Source organism: Cyprinus carpio, chromosome A13 (assembly GCF_018340385.1).
Source record: "Cyprinus carpio isolate SPL01 chromosome A13, ASM1834038v1, whole genome shotgun sequence".
Classification (NCBI taxonomy): domain Eukaryota; kingdom Metazoa; phylum Chordata; class Actinopteri; order Cypriniformes; family Cyprinidae; genus Cyprinus; species Cyprinus carpio.
Genome location: NC_056584.1, coordinates 26057641 through 26073570, shown reverse-complemented (window position 1 = coordinate 26073570; position 15930 = coordinate 26057641). Strand labels below are relative to the sequence as shown.

At 36.4% G+C, this 15930-nt stretch overlaps 1 protein-coding gene across 1 annotated transcript in view; it reads left to right on the top strand.

Annotated features, from left to right (window-relative positions):
* Positions 1-15930, top strand: part of LOC109073157 (golgin subfamily A member 4-like) — a 69486-nt gene that overhangs the window by 47057 nt on the left and 6499 nt on the right. Inside the window, 12 exon segments of the mRNA XM_042769614.1 lie at positions 122-192; positions 1889-2036; positions 2118-2296; positions 3492-3590; positions 3705-3860; positions 4027-8036; positions 8145-8266; positions 10105-10235; positions 10679-10765; positions 12278-12295; positions 12887-12955; positions 14215-14290. Coding sequence (XP_042625548.1) covers positions 122-192; positions 1889-2036; positions 2118-2296; positions 3492-3590; positions 3705-3860; positions 4027-8036; positions 8145-8266; positions 10105-10235; positions 10679-10765; positions 12278-12295; positions 12887-12955; positions 14215-14290 — 5166 coding nt within the window.

Below are 15930 nucleotides of genomic sequence, written 5' to 3'. Positions count from 1 at the left end.
AGTGTCGATTATTATTCTGAGAGTAATGTATTCACACTCATTGTCTGTCATCCGTGTGTTCACCAGGAACTCCACGTCTTTATGATAGATGCTCAATGAGTGTCGATTATTATTCTGAGAGTGATGAAGACGAAGCTGATCACGCAGCTGGGAGACGCCAAGAACCTCATCGAGCAGCTGGAGCAGGACAAGGTGAGAGAGAAACAGGATATGCTTCGTTTCGCTCCTCAGAGGGGTTCAGCTATGTTGTGCATCTGCCACAGGACGGTTTTTGAGCCAGCGTGAGTAGAAGTACAAATTCCACTGGCCCTCTAAGACAAAGATGAATTATCCCAGAAAGGCTTGTTAAAATGATCGGAAAACATATTTCCTGTCGGTCGCTCACTTTGACATGTTTGAGTATAAAAGTAATTCTGGAGATAATGTCATGCTTATTATTTTAGGACGGTGGTCAAGCAGGGTGCAAAATTGTCGGTCGCTCACTTTGACATGTTTGAGTATAAAAGTAATTCTGGAGATTGCATTGACAATGATGGGTCAATTGACCTAGCAATCAATTATCCCCCAAATATATATTATGGGCCTTTTTTTTATAAGCCATAAAACAGCTTCCTTATATATATATATATATATAGATAATATATATATATTATATATATATAGATATAATATGTCCTCTCTATATATCTTCTATTATATCGCTCTATATATATATAAAAAAACAAAAACAAAGCAAAAAAAATATATATGTATGTATATATATATATATATATATATGTACTATATTTATGTATATACATTTGAAATATTATTTATTGTTATATATTTATAGAAATACATACATTTTATTATTTACAATGATAATAATAATATAATAAAGCATAAAATTGAAAATAATAATAATAAAATGTAAGGCTATGAAATAAATGTATACAATAACACATATGATGTTTAATTACATTACATAATAAATTATATAACATATAATATTTTGAAATTATATATTATATATATATATAATATATTTATATATATATATATATTTTAATATTTTTATACCTTAATTGTTTTAATATATTATTTTGTTGTGTCCACACCACCAACGTGTATAATATATATGTGTACTGTATACAGGTAATATATTCGTATTCTATATATATAATAGATATATATATATATATATATATATATCGTTTTTATTTATTTATTTTTTATTTTTTTAGTATGATATTATATAATATTATTTTATTATTATTGAAGTAATTATAATGACGTATTTAATGTGTGTGTATATATATATATAGAGAGAGAGAGAGAAATTAATATTGGTAATTTGACAATTCTATTAAATATTATTGTTATTATTATTTAAATATATTAATGTTGAAAAATGAAATTTATATTTTTAATATATAAAGTATATAAATGTCATTTTTTACTAATAACACTAAATAATAATTTATAGCAATAACAATATATACTATAACATAAAATAAATTGAAACAATATATTGTTACAGATTTTTATTCGTCTTGGTTGAAAGATGATTTTGCACCCTGTGATCAAAAACTAGTCTTTGAGATGTCATCTAGGTGAAATATGTGATTTATGGAGAGCTGTCTGTCTGCTGCGGAGTTGTGATCAAATCAGTCATGTTTTGTTGAGCCTTTGGCCTTCACTCTGCAGGATAGAGATCATTGCCACTTGGGTCATTGTATGGAATGTGAAAGAGCACAAACATACGTCAGGGACGATTAGAGGTGCGTCCTCAAACTGAGCACAGAACCTGAACCAGAAGATGAACATATAGACTGAAAATCTGGGATGAGTGCATTTCATTTTTGTGTGAACTACCCCATTAATATTCCCCTCTGGTCTCATTCTGTAGGGAATGGTCATCGCTGAAACCAAGCGTCAGATGCACGAGACTTTGGAGATGAAGGAAGAGGAGATCGCTCAGCTGCGCTCCAGACTCCAGCAGACTATCGCTCAGAAAGACGAGCTGCAGGAACAGAAAGAGAAATCGGAGAAAGCAGGTGATTGAGACTGTCTCCTCTCTCTGTTTCCCGCCCTTGTGTCTGCTTGACCTAACTGTACTTCATGTGACTCTTTCCCAGCGTTTGAAGAACTGGAACGAGCTCTCGGTGTGGCCCAGCGGGCGGAGGAGGCACGCCGCCAGCTACAGGTGAGGATGGAGGAGCAGGTGAAGCAGGTGGAGAAAACCAGCGAGGAAGAGAGGAGAAGCTTGCAACAGGAGCTGACCAGGGTCAAACAGGAAGTGGTCACCATTATGAAGGTGTGTATTAGAAAACAGGTTCAGAGAGAGGGGGGAAATGCTGTCTGTTTGTGTGCAAAAAAAATATAAGAAGTCCTTTTCTGTGTTAATAAAACATGCAGTCTGTGGCTGTGTCTCTGATGTTTTTCACTTCTTAGCATCAGTATTGTTTGAGAGCCACATGCTGGAGGATCTTGAGGAGACGCATTCATTTAGACACTAGAATCAAGAATAATCAAGCCATTTTGTGTTGCGTTTCTTTTGCCTTTTCTCTGTCCGCATTTTTTACTTGACCTGTTTAAAGTTATTTTGCCTGGAAAAGCAATTCATTCACTCACTGTTTCACATTCATCCTGAGAATTGTCTGGATGAGCGTTTAAACATTAATTACTGCACAGTTCCCACGAAGGCTGTGTGTTTTTATGGATCTGCACACCTTTAGCCTCTTCCTTTGTGCATTGGAGTATGATTCATTAACTGAAGGGCAGTAAATAAAAATTGACCAAATTGATGCCACATTTACAGCCCAACATTCTGCCTGCGTGTATCTGAGGTAGAGCATCATTTCTGACAAAGAAATTCAGTTCTGTTTCATTCATCAGGCCCCATAAACCTTGCCATAACAAAGACACATGCAGTATGTATCTGTTTCCCTTGCCAATAATTCATATAAGAGCGAAATTACCCACAATCACTGCCGTTCTTCTGCATATCCTTTTAATAAGGTTTCTAAATCCATGAGAAAATGTAAAATATACTCTGTTTAATTGCAAATTACTTTTTTTTTTTTGCTCAAATGTTAAATTCTATTTTTGTACTTTTTTTTATGATTATTAGTTTCATATGAATTTATTTATTTTTTCAAATATTAAAGTGAGATGTTTTATGTAGTTGCTTTTTTACTATTATTTGTATTTAGTGTTTTCATTTTTAAAATAAGACGATAATAAAATTGGCCATGAATTTAGCCTTTGATGCCCAAATGGCGATAATTAAAATGAATATAACTAAATAAAATAATGATAATTCTCCATCCTCTGACTGTTTAAATTAAGCAGGCTGTTCATGCTACTGTACCTACCATAACTTAGTTTTAACACATGGTCTAGATGGACTGGAAAGAGAGTTTTGCATTGTGGACATTAGAGTATACGTTTTAAAATGTCCATCAAACCTGACAAATGTTAATATTTTGCCATTATTTCTTTCTTTTTAGAAATCCTCAGAGGACAGGATTGCAGAAATGGAGCGGTTACATTCAGAAGCTATGGCTAACAAAGAACAGGAACTGAGTGCCCAGATCAAACAAGCGGTGGTATGCCCTAATTTTCATTTCTGTGGTAAACTATGATCAGTTCATGCAAATATTAGCTATTTGGATGAAGGTGTTACCTAAGCTTTTTTCACTGATGCACTTTATTTACCAAAGGAACAGTGTCGTGAGGAATTGTTACGCTCGGCACAGGAAAAAGATCAGCAGGTGTCTTTTGCTCTGGAGGAAGCCGAGCTGCAGAAAGCTGCGATTCAGTCTGAGGGAGAGAACAAAGCCAAGGAACTACAGCTCGAGTTGGAGTCGGCCAGAACGGTGAGTTTATCTCCCACCTTATCTGAGGATAGATCAACAGGATATCCTTATTGTAGTTGAATAGCCAAATTAACCCATAGACTTGAAGCCAGCATGAATGAGAATGTGAATGAAAGCAATGCCATATCTAAGCATTCCTTAATGTCTTTTTTCTTTTTTTTTACAGAGAATTCAAGAACTTGAGAGTTGTCTAGGTAGCTCCGAGAAGGATTCCCCCAACTCGGATGAACTCTGTGTGCAACTAGAAGAGCAGAGAAAGAAACATGAGGCTGAAATAGCAGCTTTAGAAGAAGCACGTAAGCAAGAGCTAGAAAAGACAAAGACAGAGCAGATAACAGCCCTCATTCAGCAGCATGATGCTGCCATGGAGGAGCTTGTGCAGAAACATAAAGCAGAAATTGAATCTATTCTGAAAGACAAGGAGGAACAGTTCCATTCTCACGTGGAAGACATGAACAAAAAGATGCTTGATAAACTGAGTGACAAACAAACTGAGATTGAGACCCTGTCTTCTGAGCTTAGTGAGGTACTAAGTAGTAAACAACAGTTAGAAGAGAGATTGTTTACTGTGGAGACCAGCAGTGAAACTACAAGACACGAGTTTGAGGAAAGACTGAAGGAAGAACGAGCAAAATATCAGGCTGAGATTGAAGCTGCGAAACACAATGAACAGTCGTTTGAAGGAGAGGAGAAAATGCTGAAAGACGAGATTAATCAACTGAAGATTGTGTTGGAGGAGAAGGAAAAAGCACTAGAGGAACATGTGCTTAGAGAAAAGACTTTGCAAGAAGGCAGTGAACAGTTCGAGGAGCTTCGACTCAGGGAACAGTCAAATAAAGAGGCCCTTGAGGAATCAAGATCTCAGATTAGCACACTTACCGAAGAACTCCAGCAAACCAAGAATCAAGTGAAAGATCTTGAGCAAACCCTTGAGGCAATGCGCAATGACGGTCGGGAGAAAGAAGTGTGTCTTGAGCAAAAGACAAGTGAACTTCAGGAACTTGTGCAGAAGATGGAGCAAGTCAAGAGGGAACTGTCGGAAAAAGAAAATCTGCACGCTGCAACCTGCAAAACAATGCAAGAGGAGCAAAACCGGTTGAGGAAGCAGCTGGAAGACCAGAAGAGTTCTCACGAGAAGAAACTTGAGAACATTAGGAAAGATGTGGATTGCAAGCTGAAATCCCAGGAAAACAAGATGGAGAAGTTCAAGCAGAAAGCCAGAGAAGCGCAGGACAAGTTGAAGAAGCAGCTTCAGGATCAAGAGGAGAATGCCAAAGCAGAGTTATCCAAGAAAGCTCAAGAGATAGAATTGAAAGACCAGCAACTGAAGGAGAAGATCCTTGACAAGGCGCAAGCAAGCACTGAGGGCCTCAGCACCGCCATGGCTGATTTGGAGGCCAATCACAAAGAACACTTAGTCAAGCTTCAGTTGACTCATAAACAGGAGCAGGAAGATCTTATTCGTGGCTGGCAGGAGAAACTCAATCAGCTTGAGGAGGAGTTGCAAGAAAAACATGCTCAGTCTTTGCAAGAGAAAGCCCAAGAGTTGGAAGAGATCTCTCAGCTGGTTTCGGCCAGCAGGGAAGAAAAGGAACAGGTTATGAAAGATGTCCAGAACCTCAGGGAGGAGCTTGCCATGAGGGAAACCACAGTGCAGAAACTACAGACAGAGCTCAGGGAGGCTGCAAGCAAGCTGGAAAGTTTATCTGAAGGGGAGGGTATACTTAAAAGACAAGCTGAAACCATGGAGAAGAATCTGAACCAGGCCTTGAATGAAAGAAACCATTTGCAGGACGAACTGAGAAAGGCTGAGGAAACCAGTAAGAAGAAATTGCAGAGCATATCTGAAGAGTTGGTAAACACCCAGCAAAAGTTGAATATGCTTGAAACGTCCAAGTGTAAAGAGGGCGAGGATCTCCAGAGGACACTAGAAGAAAAAACTGCCGAACTCCAAAATAAAGAAAAAGAGTTCCAGACAGAATTGTGTGCCATCTCGAAGGAGTTTGAGCAGTGTTGTCAGGAAGCAAAGACTAAGTTAGATGGTTTCTCTGTTGAACTGTGTAAGAAAGTTGAGGAACGTGTTGGGGAGTTACAACGGCGGGTGATAGATCATCAGAATAAGGTCATATATCTAAGAAATATTATCACGACAAAGGACAACAGAATTAGCACTTTAGAGAAAGAACTTCAGCAGACTTTGGATGAGAACCACAATCTAAAGAGCTCTCTTGATGAGGTGACTCTTCAGTTTAGTGCAAGTTCAGAAACTCTTAAAGCCTTACAAACCGAAAGGGAGTCTCTGCAATCCGATGCAGAGAATCGCTTCCAGGTACTTTCTGAGAAAGACCTTAGAATCAAGCAGCTCTGTGAGGAAAAAGAACACATATCAGGAAATCTCCAAGCAAATGTTTTGCAAATCAGCAATCTAGAATCAGTCATAAATGACTTGAAGATCCAGTTAGCAAGAAGCATAACTGAGAAAGAACAAGCCATATCTCTGCTGAATCAGCAGCACAATGAGGACAAGGAAAGGGTTGCATGCCAAATGGGAGAGACGGTGGAAAGGCTAGAAAAAGAGAAGACCTCACTTCAAGAGCAGGTAGACTCACTCAGGAATAAGTTCTCTGAGCTGAAAAAGAAGTTCAGTCAGAGTCACAGCTCTGTTAAATCTCTTCAAGATAAAGTTGCAGACTTGGAGAGGCAGATTGCGGAGAAGGACAAACAACTTCAGATGCTCACTGCCAGTGTTGACAATCACTCCCTTACTAAGTCGGAGATGGACCAGGCTCTTAGTGAGAAAGAACAAAGGGTTCATGCCTTGACCTCAGAGCTGGAAAGCTGCTCAAAGAAAGTTTGTGATCTGGAGGAGCAGATAGAGTTGCGGACAAAAGAGCGGGAACAACTCGCAGCTGATTTGCAGCAGCACCTTACCATTAAGGAGAACGAAAAGATGGAGCTGATGAAGCAGGTGCAGGAAGCTCAGGACCAAAGCTCTCAAAACGGTGCCCTAATGCAGAAAACTGAGGAAAGTCTTCGATCTTTGAGGAAAGACATCGAAACAGCCAAGCAGGAACTGGAATCCCAGCGGAATGACTTTGAGAGGGAGAAGGCTGAGATCCTGAGGGCGAAAGAAGAGGCTATGAAGGCAGCCCAAGAAAAGGCGTCTGCCGAAACCACTGGTAAAGTAGCTGAGTTGAAGAAGAAGGCAGAGCAAAAGATTGGCATGATTCGTAAACAGCTGACGTCACAAATTGAGGAAAAGGAGCAGGCTATCAAAGACCTGCAGGCACAGTTGGAAGGCATAAAGCAAACCCAGACTGAAAAAGAAGAACGGATAAAGTCTCTAGAGGAAATTGAGAAGACAATGGAGGCAGCCAACGCAAAATTAAAGGAAGAGCATGAAAAACATCTACAAGAATTGCAGCAGAAAGAAAACAAGGAAAGACAGGCCTCTCTGCAAAACCTAGAAGATATGTATGAGGAGAAGCTTGCTGCTCTTCACAAAGACATGTCTGCAAAAGAGGAGCAATCTGCTACTGCTGCTAGAGAGACTTCTTCAAGACTTGGAGAGCTTGAGACCAAACTCTCAGAATCGAATGAGCAGATTGCAAATTACCAATCCGAGGTGGGTCGCCTTAAAGCAGACCTGCTTGAACAGACAACCCGAGTGCAGGAGCTACAGCAGACATGCTTGGATCTTCAAGAACAGATCAAGGAGAGACAGATTGAAGAAGCTGAGAAGGAACGTGTTTCTGAAGTGCAAATGACCTGCAATAGCTTAGGAATGGAGCCTGCAATGTTAGCGGCCAAGGAAAACGTGGACACTGTCAGGAACCAAGATGACTGGACAAGTCAAAAGGACTTGTTGGTGAAGGAATATGAGGAGAAGCTCCACGATTTGCAGCAGAGACTAGAAGAGAAAGAAAACGAGCTAAAAGCACAACAGAGTTCACCTCAAGGAAACGGGGAGACTGTTAATGAGTGCCTAATCAACAATACAAACACCTCAGAGAGTGATCTTCAGAGAAGGCTGGTAGAGGCTGAGAATGAAAAGCAGAAGCTCCACAAAGATTACACCAGACTACTGAAAGACCTTCGGTCTCTAAGGAAAGAGCATGAGAAGGAGCTGGAATTCCTGAAAAAGGAAATGGCAGAGGAAAGTGAGAAGCAGCTCAAGTAAGATTTATGTGACGATTTTAGAAACAGTTGGGGATAAGGATGCATATGTTATGCTACAATATTGTTGCCAGGGTTTATATGGTTGATTTTTTTTTTTTTTAACAGGCTTGAAATTGAAGATATGGAAATGAAACAAAATTCTGCTCTTAAGCAGTTAATGAGGGAGTTCAACACCCAGATGGCCCTGAAAGAAAAGGAACTGGAAGGTTCAGTAAAGGAAACCATTGGTAAGAAGAACATATAACTTATTTCTAGGAGTCTCCTAGAACTATTTCCGGGCTCTACGATACAAATGTACTGTTTATTGCTAATGTTATTATGGTAGTACTGTTTAACAGACTACAAAGATGGGTATAATATAGAAGCTGATTTCTGCCACTGAATAAAAAATAATAAAGGTAGCACTTTATTTTATAGTCCTGTTCCTCATGCACATACTAAGTACTTATTATAGTAATTACAATAACTATGTAATAACTAGGTACTAACCCTGAACCTACCCCTAAACCTAACCCTAACCCATGTAGTTACCTTGTATTACCAGAACTTTCTTAGATAAATACATTGTAAGTACACTATAAGTACATGTAAGTACACGTGTAATAACTAGGTACTAAAAAAAAAAAAAAAACCATAATAAAAAAAAAAAAACAAATGTAAGTACACGGTAATAGCGACTTTTTCACACAATTCAGACTTTTTTTTTCTCTCTGTGTTATTACAATTTTTTTTGTAGTTTTTAATACGATTTATAATTTTTCTTCTTGATCAATATACCTCTCAACTTCTGACTTATTTTCTCGCAGAATTGTGAGATATAAACAATTGCGAGAAAATAAGTCAGAATTGCAGGATGTTAAGTCGCAATTGTGTGCTATAAAGTCAGAATTGTGAGATATAAATTAAGTTATGTGAAATTTGGTGGGTATTGATTGGTATTTGCTTGTTATGGAGTCAGAATTGTGAGATATAAATTCAATTCTGAGAAATAAAGTCAGAATAGCTAATTACTCGCGGTAAATCCCCATCACCTGCTTTCAAATGGAGCTGCAGTTAATACACAGAGCCGTAGTTTATTGACAAGCTACGCTATATCGAGTTCATTATCAAAGGCGATTCATCTTCAATAATGAACTCGATATGCGTAGCTTCTCAGTGAAACTACGGCTCTGTGTATTAACTGCAACTCCATTTGAAAGCAGTGTTGGGATTTATCGCTAATCATGGAACCGGCTTTACTGACGAGATGCGCATGATCATATCGTTCGATATATTGTCCAGCCCTAATATAAACTCGCAATTGCGGGTTATAAAGTCCAATTCTGAGGAAAAAAGGACTAGATGAATTTATATCTCACAATTCTGACTTTATAACTTGCAATTGCGTGTTATAAAGTCAGAATTGGTAGATATAGCAATTCTGAGAAAAAAAATCAGAATTACGAGTTAATATCTTGCAATTGCAACTTTATTTCTCAGAATTGTGACTATTTCTCAGAATTCTGACTTGTTTTCTAAGAATTACAAGTTTAAATCTCACAATTCTGACTTTTTTCTCGCAGTTGAGAGTTTATATCTCGCAATTCTGAATTCAGAATTTCTCACCCAAAAGTGAAAAATTTGGCAGCATTGGTCCTCATTTCATTTTTTTGTGTTTAAGGAGCATTGTGAACATTCTGCTTGACGTCTTTTGTATTCCAGAGAAGAAAGAAATTCATATTGCTTTTGGAGCAATGTGAGGACGTAAAAGACAGAATTTTCATTTTGGAGTGAAGTACTCCTTTGAGTACAAAAAAAAAAAAATACTGAATAAAACCAAGTACAGATAGTTCTGGAAAGCATTGAGGACATGAACAAACTGTGTTTTTTATAGTTGGTCGCATTTGCTGATTTACTGCCCTCAGGAAATATAAGATATGAAATTCATGATTGGTTTACCATGTGTTTTCAATCCTGCCATGTAATGCATCCAGTCTGGAAATGAGTGGTTTATACTCAGTAATGATAACTTTATGGTGACCTTCATGTCTTCTTACTGTACTTTCCTGTTTATTTTTCCACACAGAGAAAGCTCAGGGTGTGGAAACCGAGCTCATAAATAGCCATCGAGAAGAAGTCAGTCAACTTCAGAAAATAATCGCTCAGAAGGAAGAAGACCTGAACAGAACAGTTCAGCGTTACGAACAGGTCCTTCAGGTACAGCAAAATAACGTGACACTGTAGCTTTTGTATGTAATTGTGAGTTAATGGCCAGCAGATGCATTATACGCTCAACTTAATAGAAAGACACAGGAAGAATTTTGTGAGGAGTTTAATGCTTTTGCTAAATTCCACCACATAAAGTCAGTAAGCTCAGGTTTCAGCTAATAGTTTGCATATCATCAGGAAACACTTACCTCAGTCAACTAGCACCTTAAACTCCCCATAGAGCTGTAGGGAATGATGCAGGCCTTATGCTGCTTACATCCATCCTGACAGAGAAGTATGCTAACTGTTTATGATAGATCTTATAGATCTAATTGTTTACCCATGCATTTTAAGACCCAAGTTTATTACCTGAAAATGAATACAGTATGGCAACACTGTAAAATGGTTTGAAGAGAAAAGGCACATTTGCTCAGAGTTTGGTCTTCCTGTAGAGTCGTGAGGTGGAGATGGGCGACCGCGTGTGGGAGGTGCAGAAGGAGTTAGAGGAGCTACAGCAGAGGAGTCTCAGTGGCCCTCAGGTACAGCCACAGTTTACACACCATGTCCCGCTGGGAGCTATTTATTTTTGTGGTTTGTGTGGATATGCATGAAAATTAAGCATCGCCATGTTTAATTAAATGTTAATTTTATAGCAATTTTTTTTTTTTTTAAATAATGCAATTAAACATGCAACCCAAAATATATTGGCTTTTAATTTTTTTAAGTTTATATATATATCATATGTTGTTGTATGTTAGAGAATATCTTTTAATTTATATATAATAAATCTTAATAATATAATAACTCTATATGATAAAAATACAAATAAAAGATAAATAAAATAATCAGATTTAATTAAAACTGACAGCCATAATTAAAATAATGCATCTTAATTATTAAAAATAATGCAATTAAACATGCCCGCTGAATATAAATATATATTTAATAAAAAAAAATGAAAATTATTTGTAATTGAAAGGGATATTTTGTTTATTTAATTTTAGTTTTTATTTATTTTTGTTTAAATTGTGAGATTTAATTAGTTTCTATATATATTATTGTTATTAATTTTATTGTAATTTAATGAATTTGTTAAATTAATGAATTTTTTGGATTTTTTTTTCTTGATCTTTGCCATTAGCTTGCAGCATTAGTGTTTGCACGTTATATTTCATATTTGTTTGTTGAGCTTCGACAATAAATCTAACATACAAAATGAAATTTCCCAATTAATTTGATTTATAAATTAATTAACCATTGAACACATAGTTCTTCCAAAAAGGTGAGTAAATGATGGCAAACTCTTCATATTTGGGCGAATCGTACCTTTAAAAGAAGGTCTTTCTTTATCAGCTTCTCTTTTTTCCTTTCTGTGTATCTTTACACATTTCTTGATGTCAGACACCTGTCCTGCTGCTCCTATTCTGACCAGAAATATTTATATTTTAACATGAATTAGTTTTTTGCTCTCCTCATTTGAAAGATAAATTCATCTGCTAAGTAAATGAATATAAATGTAATTCTAAGTATGTGAATTTAGGTTAATGTGTTTGTGTTGACAGTTTTAAATTTATTGGCATTAAACATTTATTTACCTGAAAAGTTAACAGTGACAGTCAAGTCTTACAATGTAGAGTCTCACTCTTTAGTCACATAATAGACTTAATTTTCAGTGAAATAGACTCAATCCAGAATAGGACATAGGAATGAATTTCCTGAGAAGCTTTGGAATGCATCCCTGAGAAAGGGGCCTTAAACAGACAGTCTCTGTTCTCAATTAACCCCTCCGAGAGCATCCTGAGCTGTTAGATTTATGCCGTGGTGCCGCTCTCAGGCGAGCACTGCATGCTTGGAAAGAGGCAAAAAGTTGAGCCTTGTTCAGGATAAAGTGGTCCTTGTGTGTTCGGTGCGGTTACAAAGCGCTCTCTCATTTTTATAGTCTGATCTCACAAGAGTTCTGTGGGCAAACGCAACTCAGAAAAAAAATGTTTATGTTAATATTTGCATAATTATGCAGTTGTTTGACCTGCTGATTTTGTTTTGTGTTTCAGGGTCTTGAAGAGTTAAAGGTAGGTTTTACTTTTATCTATTTTTCTGATTAACTCCCATGGACACTCTAATGACTGCTCAGTATTAATATTTTTTTTTTCAGTAAGAAATGAAAATTTTTATTCTGCAATGATGCATTAAATTGATCAAAAGTGACAATAAAGACATTTATAATGTTACAAAAGATTTCTATTTCAAATAAATGCTGTTCTTTTAAACTTTTATTCGTCGAAGAATCCTGAAGAAATCTATCACTTTTTCCATAAAATAATAAAGCAACACAACTGTTTTCAACATTGATAATAATCAGAAAGTTTCTTGAGCAGCAAATCCATATATTAGAATGATTTCTGAAGATCATGTAACACTGAAGACTGGAAAGTGAAAATTCAGCTTTGCATCACAGGAATAAATTACATTTGACAATATATTCACATAGAAAATAGTTATTTTACATTGTAAAAAATATTTAACAATTTTACTGTATTTTTGATCAAAGAAATGCAGCCCTAATGAAAAAAAAAAAAAAAAATCATACTGATCCCAAACTGTTCTTAGTTTCCATTTGTTTATATTTTTGACCTCTGGTCTTTCTCTTTTTGTCCAATCAGGTTCAGCTTGCAGAAAAGACGACCATGCTGAGTGAAGCCAGGCTAAAAGAGCAGGAATACCACGACAGGGTAAGTGAAGACATATACTCACAGAAAGACAGAGCTTAGCTTGTTGAGTGTATGTGCCACTAAACAGGAAGCTAGCTATAAACATTGCTGACAGTTTAACTAACTTCAGCTAACTTGCTCTGTCATGTTCTTCTATGACAGAAGTTGTCCTGAATGAGGAAACTGACCGTAGAAGAAGCTAGAAATGCTCGCGTTTGCATGCTTAAGTTGCATATAGTATGTTTTAGGCCTAAGAAGTTTTAACAAATGACAAAACTTGAGTCGCAAACAAAGAAAATGTAGAGGACAAAGAGAAAAAATAATAAACGGAGGGTTTACCAAGCGTCACATTCCTCCAGCTGTGTAAAACCGAAATGAGATTAGATTCATTACAACACAATTTTTTTTATTTTTTTTTAAATTTTCAAAAAGTTTTAGAGAAGATCTTGCTGTTTCTCACCCCACACAAATGCAAACTCACACGGGGAGGCGCACACACTGGACATACCTTGATTTTTATAATCCGCCTTCTCTCTGGGCCATACGGTGATGTTCATTTGAGGACTAGTGTAGGGGAAGTTATTACAAAAAATGACTTGTTTAACCCTTGTGGTGTACGGAAAATCCTAACTTAATTTGCTGTTCCTTGTCAAAAATGACTGGTCTTTTAAAAATTGTGTGTAAATCTTTAATTATGCTGTATTATCACCAAATCTTTTATTCAATCTTTTTGTTAACTTGTTTTCTTTCAATTAGAAATTGTATTTATTTTTGGAACTGTTCGTAGACTTCTTTGATCTGAGTAAAAAAGGCATGAGCTCCTACGATCAGTCAGTTCAAAAAAGAAATACAAAATAATAATAATATTTGGTGATAAAATAGCATAATGATATATTCATAAGGGATTTTTTTTTTTGGTCTACAGGTAACTTTTGACTAGGAACACCACAAGTGTATCTAGATGACGGGGGTGGGACCCAAAAAGTACAAAAATATCAACTTTTTTGGGAAGATGTTATATCCTGTGTGAGCAAAGTCAATCAATTTTAGTCCAGTGCGATGATATTAACTAGTATTTTCGAGAAAATAAAATCCTATCTAGTTCCTTCGGATAAAAGGGTCTGCCAAAGGCATTCATGTAAAATGCATTATAATGCATATTTGCATTTCCACTTTCCTGTTATTTCATTTCTAAAACCTATATAGAAATGTGGACACAAGCTTGAGTTCTTAAAGATCAGTTTTGCACTATATGTGTAACTTTTATGTTTTGTTTTCAGATTCATGCTCTTGAAGACAAACTAAGACGCTCCCATAAAAACGCAGTGGTGACTCACCTGGGAAGCTCATATAGAGGTAAATAACCTTAACTATTTTCTATAAAGATGGCTTTTGAATGCTATATTGCCTAGCTGTGGGCAAGCAGACCGATGTTTCTAAAGCCAGCTGTTATCCAGATGTCATTTACTGATTTATTTATCTATTTGTAATGTGAATTTGGGAGTTTTAGCCGCCTAGTGACAGTAAAATGCTTGTCAAATCTCCTGTAACTCCCAGAGGTTAATGAATGATGTGGCACACTGACCCTTGGCAGATAAACCTAACCTTCATTCTCACTAGCTCCAAGCGATCAGTCACCGCAGGAGAGCAGCGCTTCAACACCCCGCTATCAATCACACACATATGTGGAGCTTAAACATATGGGTAGCTAGAGGAGAAAATCTTCCCTGCTGGTGTAAAAGAGCTCATCTCTGAATCTAATGCTTTTCACAGACCATGTTTCTGTTCAGCCCCAGTTCCCACGAATGACCCCAGATTCAGACAGCCGACTCAAAGATCTGCTGTGTCTTTAGTACTAGCATTGTTTGGACAAGAGCAGCATCAGCATCAAAATAAAACCTTATATGTCCCTTGGAGGAATGGATGTCATATGGGTTTTGGATGTGAAAGGAAGAAAATGCAGAAAAAAATTTTATTTTCAGGTGCACCGGTCATTGAAAGACAACATAAAATTGAATTGTAAAGCATAATATAAAGCAATTTGCATTGCATAATCATATATTTAAAGATACACTCTTGTTTTTGAAATAAATTAACACTTTTATTCATCAAGGATGCATTAAAATGCTCAAAAGAGACTTTAAAGACATGTATAATGTTAGAAAAGATTTCTGTTTCAAACAAATGCTGTTCTTTTGAACTTTTTGTTCTTAAAAGAATCTTGAAAAATAACATTTATCACAGTATCCACAAAAATATGAAGCAGCACAACTGGTTTTACCTTTGATAATATTTCTTGAGCAGCAAATCAGCATATTAGAATGATTTCTGAAGATCATGTGACACTGAAGACTGGAGTAATGATGCTGAAAATTCAGCTTTGATCACAGGGATAAATTATATTTTAAAATAGATTCAAATAGAAAACAGTTACGTGAAACTGTAATAATATTTCACAATATTACTGATTTTGAAAGCTTGAAATGAGACCGTTTAAGGAACCAATTTTGAACTAAAAGGCAGCAACGTTTAAAGCTGCAAAATGCCACACATGGGAGACTCATACAGTTGAGACAACAGTTACCAAAAAAAAAGAAAAATACATAACACATCATTATGGTTTAAATTTGTGTTCATTGTGCAATTTTAATTAAATTGAAGTGCTTTCAACTTGACAGTCTTATTGTATAAATCCTGCAATTGCTTAATCTGCAAAATATACTTGCAATGCTGAATTTGTTCCAAAGAAAGTGCTTTCTTTCTAGTGTGTCTGTGTAGCCTTACAAACTGTCTAAGTAGGTGGCTTACTAGGTTTTGGAACAGAGTCATCCTCTCTCTCTTTATAAACCAAATGAAATATTCTTCTAAATGTATTGCCAGATGAGTTTTTCCTTTGAAGATATCCATCTGGCATGCAACTAAGCAAACTTCATACATAAACAAACCCCTCTGTTCTTCAGCGTATCTGTGTGGCCTCTTCATTAAAGGGACAGTAG